General features: G+C 34.6%; 1 protein-coding gene across 3 annotated transcripts; it reads left to right on the top strand.

Annotated features, from left to right (window-relative positions):
• The first annotated feature begins 319 nt into the window (after nt 1-319).
• Nucleotides 320-9,116, top strand: LOC135215692 (uncharacterized). Of its 3 annotated transcripts, XR_010314757.1 has the most exons (3): nt 1,354-1,654; nt 1,819-8,838; nt 8,989-9,116. XR_010314757.1 is itself a non-coding variant. In XM_064250642.1 (2 exons), the coding sequence occupies exon 2, from the start codon at nt 2,067-2,069 to the stop codon at nt 3,492-3,494; it is 1,428 nt and encodes a 475-aa protein (XP_064106712.1). In that variant the 5' UTR covers nt 320-1,654; nt 1,819-2,066; the 3' UTR covers nt 3,495-6,470. The 3 variants fall into 3 exon arrangements, 2 of the variants coding, with proteins under 2 accessions (XP_064106712.1, XP_064106710.1); XM_064250642.1 differs by lacking the exon at nt 8,989-9,116 and having other exon boundaries at nt 320-1,654; nt 1,819-6,470; XM_064250640.1 differs by lacking the exon at nt 8,989-9,116 and having other exon boundaries at nt 1,819-8,940.
• Nucleotides 9,117-10,665: the final 1,549 nt, after the last annotated feature.

Below are 10,665 nucleotides of genomic sequence, written 5' to 3'. Positions count from 1 at the left end.
CAAATAGCCCATATAATTTTTCCCTCAAACGTCATGCCATAAAAGATCGGACTCTTTGTATCTGCATAGATTTCTGTCACTTAAACAAGGAAACGATTCCCGATCGTTTTCCAGTGCCATGTACCGACGATGTCTTATCTTTGTTAGGTCAGAATAAATTTTTCACCAGCTTGGACTTACTTAAAGGCTTTCACCAGATACCATTATCTAAGTGATTGTACCTCATACACCGTTTTCAGCACACTCAGGGGACATTATCAATTTTTACGTATGCCTCCGGCTTACGTTGCGCCCCAATTGCAATATAGTGTTTGGAGACTTTTAGGGGATACCCTACATGCCTATATGGTTGGTCTTGTAATCTTTTCTAATACCTTAGAAGTACATTCACATAAACTAGAGCTAGTGCTACAGACACAAAGACAAATAATCTCAGAGTAAAATATCTAAATGTGAGTTTTTTAAAACCGAACATGTTTATCTAGGTTTTATGTGTCTAGTAAAGGTCTTAAAGTAGTCCATTGTAAGGTGTCGGCTATTCATAACTTTCCGGTACCTATTAACGTAAAAGGGGGATACAGCACTTTTGCGCTGTAGTGGGTATTACAATCGTATGTAAATATGTAACTCTTCAATCACAGCAGCTCCTTTAACAGATCTTGCGAAGAAGGGCGTAGATTTATTATGGTCTGAAAAGCATCAACAGGCGTTCGATATCTTAAAATTGGAATTATGCAGCACAACTATCTGAAAAATCCCTGATTTAAATAAGGAATTTTTTTTTATTGCAACAGACGCCTCAGACCAAGGGGTAAGAGGGGTACTACTTCAGCAATATGATAAACAGTTCTTTCCTATAGCTTTTTATCCACATAAACTAAAGCCCTCTGAAAGTAAATATGCAGTAATAGGCAAGGAAGGGCTAGGTATCGTTAACTTACCAGTACGTTTTAAGTTCATAATCTATGGCTATCCTGTTAAAGTCGTTACTGATCATAAGTCCTTTACCGAGTTTTTCAAAGGCTTTAATTACAGTACCAAGGGAACTCGGCGGCATATGATCATTCAGTTCTTTGGAGCCAAGATACAATATCTACCTGGAAAAACAAATATCATAGCTGACGCATTATCCCGCAATCCCGCACCATACTGCAAAGAACCATTAATTGGACTAAAAGATATAGAAACATCCGTGCCTATTGTTAAAACCGTATCTAAGCAAGAAAATTCATTAACCCAAAAGATCGTGAACATTGAATATTTGGGTTGGAGCGCCGAACTGTTACAAACTGAACAAAACAAGGGTCAATAAGCAATAAGCAAAACAATAAACACTTTGAATGGAAACAAGGTCAGCAGCTAAGCAAAACAATAAACACTTCGAACGGAAACAGGGTCAGCAGCTAAGCAAAACAATAAACACTTCGAACGGAAACCCTAATGTTACTGTCATTAGCATATCCAGTTGTATCTTGAGTTTTGAAACAGTACTAAAATACATTCTACCAAGGTGGACGAGTTACTTCCCGCTCTACTTGGTAGAAGTAAACAATCACAACAACTGCTGCCTCAGATTCAAGCACATGAAATGTGACTTGCTTGTCATGGATTTCTTCATGTTGTATGTCTAATGGATTAAGTCCCCAAAATTGTGGTAAGATATGTTAATTTGCTTATGATATATATTTTTGTACCTTTTTGATATTATGTTTTAATTTGTACCTTTTGATATAGCCAATGGCATCCTACCAGTTTTGTAGGACATGTGGCAATAGCTTCAAAGGCATTAGCCTAAAAGTGTTTTTCTTTTGTTTTCAGTTATACTCAATTAACGGCTCATGGTTTATATAATAAAGTACCTACAAAAGGACCATGGAATGTTATTGATACCCAGTTTGAGAATCAACACCGAACGGGGCTAAAATCAACATATAAATACAGAGCCACGTACTGTCCGCAACAAGGACAAGATAACACAATTCGGATAAGGATTGATGAACCCAAGAATAGGAGCCTAACCTAACCTACATAGAAGGCAACGTGGAAAATCTACGAATCAAGACAAAATGGTGCTTAATGAACAAGAGAAACATGAAGATCAACATTTAGGCCAAGATGAAGAGCAAGACTTGCATTCATTGAAACCTAGGCCTAAGCCTATGTCACCTAGTATGGGTAAACGAGTGAGATGGCAATCAGAAAAAGGTAAGATGTATAATTTTGATCTTCTGGTTGATGAATTCAAAAAACAAAAGAGAGTGTTGTGCAAAATAAATAAGGAAGCAGATTTGACACTTTCTAAAAATGATTTTAATGTAGACCTACTACAGGATGTTGCAAATAGGCTTCAAATAGAATTAGGGAATATTAACATAACTCTCTCCAAAGTGAAAGAATCAGAAATACCAGAGGTTGACATTGTACAGAGTTTAGAATATAATTACCAGGAAATATGCTATGAAAGTCACACTAGGTTAACAAAATTAAAAGAAAAAATGAAACATGAACAAGAAGATGAAATGTCAAATGTCTCTCTAAAGTCAAAGTCTTCATCTAGTAGGTCACATCATACAAGTGTAAGTAAATCTTCACGTTTTTCTAGTACTAAGAGAATAGAACTAAGCACAAAACTGGCTAGGTTAGGCACAGAAAGAAACTACCATGACATAATGGAGAAGGCTAGAGCAGATTTAAAGAAATTAGAAATTGACAAAGAAATTGAAGCCACTAATGCTGAGATATGTGCAGTTAATACAATTTTAGAGGAAGAAAATGAAACTGCTCCACAGTCATGCTTGAGTTTTCTGTTAGGTGAAAATAACCAACCCACTGAAGGTCTCTTGCACAGATATCTTGAGGATAGTAGAGTTGTAAATTATTCGTTGTCAGGTTCCAGTGTACAAAAGTCCCTTTCCTTTGCTGGAGGTTTAGATAGTATAGACAAAGATTTAGACAAAAGGAAGGCAGAAATAAAGGCAATGACTGATCTAAATCCAAATGCTCAGGTGTTTAAATTTCCAACAGATTTCATACAACCAGGGAAACCAAGGCTAGACCATAATTATAATTACCAGCCCATAGGACGCTCACAGCCAAGTAAACTTAGGCTAGGCCAAGAAACAAACCAGAACTCAGATTTCAAAATACCAAATGAGCCTAGGCTAGGTTGTAGTACTATAGATGAGGCATCCCATGAGGTAATAGGTGAACCTAGGTTAATAGTAGATCCCAAAAATGCCTTCACTTGCAATACACAACCTGATGTTTATAGACCAAGGCTACACACTCATGAACCCCTGGCAGATTTTCATGAACAACCTAACATTATCTATAATGATAACGTACAGTCCAGTCAAGTTTATCAATGGGATATTTTAAAAGGTTTTGCTGATCTTCAAAATCAGAACTTAGAGAAACTAGCCGACTTGTTTGCTGCAAGGCAACGTAAAGACAATTTACCCGTTAAAGAACAGAGGTATTTTCTGGAGATTTGATGAAGTACCCTCAATGGAAAGCATCATTTATTACATTAATTGAATATAAAACAGATGATGCTGCTGAAAGATTGTACTACTTAGGTAAATATACGGATGGTCAGGCTAAAGCTGCCATTGATAATCTTATTTCTTTTGGCACCCAAGAGGCTTACGACAAGGCTTGGAAGATACTTCAAATAGGTTTGGAAATAAATTTATTGTTGCTGATGCCTTTAGAAGCAAGCTTGAAGGTTGGCCTAAGATTACAATTAATGATGGTCCAGGTTTGAGGAAATTTTCTGATTTCTTAGAACACTGTAAAACAGCCATGGGAATCATAAAGTACTTAGCAATTCTTAACAGTCCTAAGGAAAACAGATGTATGTTACAGAAGTTGCCTGCTCAAATTGAAGAGAGATGGAATTGTATAGTAACTAAAAGAATCACAGTTGGTGAAGAGGAATATCCATCTTTTGAAGAGTTTACAAGGTTCATAAGTGATGAAGCCAATAAGGCATGTAATCCAACATCATCTTACAGTGCACTTAATAGGAGAGATACAGTATTTACACCTAAAGAAAAACAACCACAAAGTAAGGTTGCAAAGCGTACATCATTTGCTACTAAATTTAATGAAGTTAATACTGTTACAAATGCTGCATCTGATGGAAATAAATCTAAAAATGAAAAACAAACCGAGAGTAAAATGAATGTAGGATTTACATGCTATTACTGTAGACAAAACCATGATATGGAAAAATGCCCAGAGTTCTTAAAACTTGATCTTGCTCAAAGAAACCAATATTTGACAGATAAAAAAATGTGTAGAGGTTGTTTCAAGGTTTGTCATTATTCAAGGTATTGTAAAACACCAAGGAAATGTATTAAATGCAAGAGGTGGCACCCAACAATTCTCCACGATGAAACTTTGAATAAAAAACCAAGTTCTGGTGATACCCAACAAGAACAGGCTGTAGCTATAGCTAATAGAATTAATGTTAACAGATATTTTTCAGCTGATGTTCACTCAATGATTGTACCTGTTTGGTTAAGCCATAGAAATACAAATAATAAGGTCATGGTATATGCAGTATTGGATGATCAGTCAGATGCTTGTTTTATCAAAGAAAGTGTCCTAAGGTATATGAATATCAATGGCCAAAATTCTGTCATCAAGATAGCGACTATGCTAGGTGAAGAGGCTATAAAAGTACTAAAGTGTTTGGTTTATCAGTTAAGGGCATAAATGAAAATAGTAATGTAAATTTACCATGTGTCTACTCTAGAAAAACTGTTCCTGCAAGAAGAGCACAAATCCCTAAAAAATGTTCAGCTTTAAGATGGCCTCATCTATTGATAGGTATAAACTGTATAAAAGCTGTCAAACCTTTAGAAATCATTCCTGGGTCGGGAAATGAGCCCTATGGTCAGAGAACAGCTCTTGGATGGGGAATTATTGGTAATGTAAATGTCAATGAGAATAATTTAGAAAGTGATGTTGTTGTTAATAGAACTGTAGTTGAAGAAATTGAAATAAATTCCAAGATATCAAATAACATTTTTACAGTACCAACCAAAGTAAAAGAAGTGTATGAGCCTCATCATGTCAGAGAGATGTTTGAATCTGATTTCATAAGTAATGTTAGTGACGATGAGGTAGCTTTGTCAGTAGAAGAAAGACAGTTTATTGAAATTGTTAGTAATGGTATTAAGATTATTGATGGTAAACAGTTTAAAATTCCATTGCCACTCAAAGGAGGTGATATTCAGTTCCCAGATAATAAGTTAGTAATCCAGAAAAGACTATCCAACTTAAAACAAAAGCTTCAGAAGAATGTAAGCATGAAAAAATGATTACATAAATTTCATGAAGAATATGATTGATAAGGGTTATGCTGAAAGGGTTCCTTTGAATGAAACATGCTTAACTAATGGAAAGGTTTGGTTTGTGCCACATCATGGGGTTTACCATCCCAGAAAGCCTGACAAAATCAGAGTAGTATTCGATTGCTCTTTTATGTATAAAAATGTAAGTTTGAATGATTGTTTACTTCAGGGACCAGACTTGTCAAATAGTCTAGCTGGTATTTTGTGTAGATTTAGAAATCATTCTGTTGCATTTACTTGTGATGTAGAAGCAATGTATCACCAAGTTTTAGTAAATGAAGAACACAGGAATCTTTTACAATTTCTGTGGTTTGATAACCATGACTTAGATGGTGACATTGTTCAATATGGGATGACTGTTCATCTATTATGTGCTAGAAGCTCTCCATCTGTTGCAAACTATGCTTTGAAAGCTGCTGCTGATAAATTTAAGGATAAAAATACTGAAAAGGCAGCAGAGTTCATTAAAGAAGACTTTTATGTGGATGATGGCTTAAAGTCTGTAGCTACAGTGGAGGAAGCCATAAACTTAGCCAAAGACAGTCAGATGATATGTAAAAGGGGTGGTTTCCAATTGCACAAATTTGTTGCCATTAATGCTGAAGTTTTAAAGGCTATGTGTTCTGATGAAGTTGCTCAATCAGTTAAGAATTGCCAGTGGAACGAACATTAGGTATGGAGTGGTGTACTGAAACAGATACATTTAATTTTAATGTCAAACTCATTCAAAGGTCTAGTACTATAAGGAATGTTTTATCCATAGTTAGCTCTATTTTTGATCCTCTAGGCATGATATCACCATTCATTCTTACAGGAAAGAAAGTTTTGCTAACCCTATGTAAACAAGACCTTGGCTGGGATGATCCTATTCCTGAAACTGTCTACTGAATGGGAACACTGGTTAAGTCAATTACCCAAATTGAAAGATATTAAAGTTGAGAGATGTTATAAACCAGCCAACATGAATGTCATAGACTATGAATTGCATCATTTTTCTGATGCTAGTGAGAAGGGTTATGGTCAATGCTCATACTTAAGAATGACAGATGCAAATGGACAAGTACATACTAGATTAGTTATGACTAAATCAAGAGTGTCTCCCTTGAAAACTTTTACTATACCTAGGTTAGAACTCACTGCTGCATTAGCATCAGTGAAGGTGAGTTATTTCTTAAAAAAGGAGTTGAAGGTCAATATTAGTAAAGAAGTATTTTGGGTAGATAGTACAATTGTTCTTGGATACATAGCTAATCAATGTAAACAGTTTAAGGTTTTTGTTGCAAACAGAGTTGCGCAAATCAGAAATCACACCTTACCTGAACAATGGAGATACGTTTCCTCAAGTGATAATCCTGCTGATTTATGTTCAAGAGGCATGTCTGTTCATGATCTGACTAGTAACTATATGTGGTGGCATGGACCTGAATTCTTAAAACATGATAATGCTGATAATGAAACTTTATGTTCATTTGGAGTTGCAGATGAAGATCCAGAATTAAAGAAAGTGTCACTGGCAATTAACACTGATGATAATAATTATGCTACCATACTTACCAGACTTAATTACTTCTCAGATTGGACACGTGCCAGAAGGTCATTAGCTTTATGTAATAGGTTTATTGATAAATTGAAACAGAAATCATTATATACTGAGTATGTTCATGTGTCTGTAGAAGAGCTAATCAAGGCAGAAATTACCATTGTAAAATTAGTCCAAAGAGAAGCTTTTCAATATGAATATCAGTTGTTAAGTATAAGCAATAACAAATTTGATAAATGTTTAAGGAAATCTAGCAATTTGTACAAGCTTGATCCATTTATTGGTAGTGATGGCTTAATAAGAGTGGGTGGTAGATTACACAGAAGTAATTTTGATGTCCATTTAAAATATCCTGTGATTTTGCCAAAGAATAGTCATATTACTGAATTGATAATCTGTCACTATCATAATAAAGTACACCATCAAGGTAGAAATTTAACTTTAAATGAAATTAGATCTAGTGGTTACTGGATTATAAGTGGATCATCCTTAGTAGCGAAACATATATCAAAATGTGTAACTTGTAGAAAAATTAGACATGATACTCTTACACAGAAGATGGCCGATTTACCAAAGGATAGGGTAGAAATGTCTTCTCCATTCACTTACAGTGCAGTTGATTATTTTGGTCCATTTATAATTAAGGAAGGTAGAAAAGAGCTCAAAAGGTATGGTGTATTATTTACATGTATGTCAACTAGGGCAATACACATTGAAACTGCCCATTCTCTCAGTACAGACTCTTTCTTAAATGCTTATTGGAGATTTGTTTGTAGAAGAGGCCATTGCGCACAACTTCGTTCAGATCAAGGTAGTAACTTTATTGGTGCAAGAGAAGAGTTTGCAAAGTGCCTCCGAGAAATGAATGTTGAAAATATTAAAAATGAATTATTAAAGGACCAATGTGATTTTATAACATTTAAAACGAACCCACCTCATGCAAGTCATATGGGTGGTGTTTGGGAGAGACAAATAAGATCTGTTAGAAATATTTTGAACGTATTGCTATCTAACAATAGTAAAATTTTAGACGATGAATCTTTGAGAACATTCATGACTGAAGCAGAAAATATTGTAAACGGGCGACCATTATCCACAGATAACTTGAATGATCCTTTAAATGTAGAACCTTTGACACCTAATCATTTTCTGACATTGAAGTCTAAGGTAGTCTTGCCTCCTCCAGGTAATTTTGTAAAAGAGGACATGTTTTCAAAGAAAAAATGGAGGCGTGTACAATATCTTCTTAATCAGTTATGGAAAGGTGGCAAAGAGAATACTTACAATCGTTACAAATACGCCAAAAGTGGTTAAAGCCTCAAATGAATGTAGAAATTGATGGTATAGTTTTAATCAAAGACTATAATCTACCTCGCAACAAGTGGATGTTAGGCCGAGTATTAGAAACAAACCCAGATGAAGCTGGCCATGTTAGAAAAATTAAATTGTTAGTAGCAGATGCTTTTCTTGATGAAAATGGTAAACGCCACAAGACAGCTACAATTCTATAAAGGTCTATTCATGCAGTTGTAATGTTATTAGAAAGTACAGCAGGGAAGTCCCCATCAGGGAGCATTTAAGTCATTATGTACTGTATATTTTTATTTTGTATGGAATGGACTAACCTGTATATTGTGATTTTATAGTTTGTAAAGAATCTCATATTCATTCCCCAATAGTATAGTTATTGTTTAAATTGTTATCACAATTTAGGGGAGCCATTGTTACTGTCATTAGCATATCCAGTTATATCTTGAGTTTTGAAACAATACTAAAATACATTCTACCAAGGTGGACGAGTTACTTCCCGCTCTACTGGGTAGAAGTAAACAATCACAACAACTGCTGCCTCAGATTCAAGCACATGAAATGTGACTTGCTTGTCATGGATTTCTTCATGTTGTATGTCTAATGGATTAAGTCCCCAAAATTGTGGTAAGATACGTTAATTTGCTTATGATATGTATTTTTGTACCTTTTTGATATTATGTTTTAATTTGTACCTTTTGATATAGCCAGTTTTGTAGGACATGTGTCAATAGCTTCAAAGGCATCATCCTAAAAGTGTTTTTCTTTTGTTTTCAGTTATACTCAATTAACGGCTCATGGTTTATATAATAAAGTACCTACAAAAGGACCATGGAATGTTATTGATACCCAGTTTGAGAATCAACACCGAACGGGGCTAAAATCAACATATAAATACAGAGCCACGTACTGTCCGCAACAAGGACACCTAAAGCAAAAGTATATTTAAAGTGTGTATCAGAATTATGTAATAAATGTAATATTATATGTAGGTCCGTGACGAGGAAAACCCGAAGAACACAGCAGGTAACTAACGACCAGGTATTAGTAATAATCTCTTTATACCAATCGTCCTAAACTGGTCATCCAGGGTTCTCTATTATGTCACAGAAAGCCAAATCACTATTTTACTGGCCTACAATGCTTACAGATATAAAAAGCACATAACTGATTGTACCACGTGTCATGAAAACAAGGGACACACTAAGACACCTGTCAGTTTAAGGGCCTATCATGTGCCAAATCAATCCTTGAAAGAATACATGTAGAATTGTTAACAGAGTTACGAGTCTGACAGAGGAAATAAACACTTCTTGGTGTTAATAGTTCCCTTGACACGTTATATAGAATTAATAGCACTAAAAAACAAACACCGCAATTGAGTGCACTAGGAATATTTATGAGTGCTAAATCAGTAAACATGGAATTCAACACATGATAATCTCTGACTCGGGTGGTGTAAATCAATAATAATCTCCTTAACTCGTGTGAATTCCTTTCCAATACTATATTTTATCACCCAGAGTCAATAGGTTTGGTAGAACGGATAAATAAAAAAAGTGTCATGTCTTACGAGTTACACTCGTGATATTGGATCCAAACTGGATTATAGCGGTTCTCGCGGTTTTAAATACCTTTATCATTCATATCCTGTATCTATAGAATTGATACCGCAAGTAGCCTTATACGGTACGCCGCTAGGACACTTTTCCACATATTCAAGCCAACCATTAATTTATCAAATATAAAAAAATAATAAATAAATAAATGAAATAAATAAATAAATTAAATAAAAGTAAATAAATATGGATACAAGTGGAGCCGATATAATACACTCCGTAAGAAGTCAGAAGGGTTCCAAATTATAATAAAAAAGGAATCACGATAAAATCAATAAGCAAAACGTAACCATAGGTTAATAAAATATCCAAATATATATGCGTAAAGATTTGAACGCTTTAGTTTAGTAGTCCATTCAGTATTCTAGGGATATTAATGACAAATAAGCTAAAAGTTCAAACACATATCAAAACCTACTGACATATTGTCTGTCCCGGTGATTTATATACGTAGTCAATGGGAAAAAAATAAATAAATAAATAAAAAAGAGATTTTGAAGTCAGGAAGTCTAGAAGTGAAAATGTATATCTATGCAAATAATCTTATACAGGGCAAATAGTATATATAAAATTTGTATGGAAACTCTTTTCATTAGTTTGAATAAGGAATATCTAATTTAACATAATTACATTTATTTTACAATCATGCAGATTTCCAACATGAAACTAATATATTGTTCAATTTTGGTACTGTTTTTTTTCAGACATTCTTCTCGTGTGGGTGGAGTATTAAAACAAAAAATACCCAATTTATACTAAAGTCGTATCTTTTACAGCAAGTAACGTAACTCATAAGCTGGCTGGGAGCAATCTCCTGCCAGGTGATGAGGTCATC

Source organism: Macrobrachium nipponense, chromosome 5, assembly GCF_015104395.2.
Source record: "Macrobrachium nipponense isolate FS-2020 chromosome 5, ASM1510439v2, whole genome shotgun sequence".
In the NCBI taxonomy this organism is placed as follows: domain Eukaryota; kingdom Metazoa; phylum Arthropoda; class Malacostraca; order Decapoda; family Palaemonidae; genus Macrobrachium; species Macrobrachium nipponense.
Note: the sequence above shows the minus strand (reverse complement) of the source record. Positions and strands in the feature narration are given on the sequence as shown.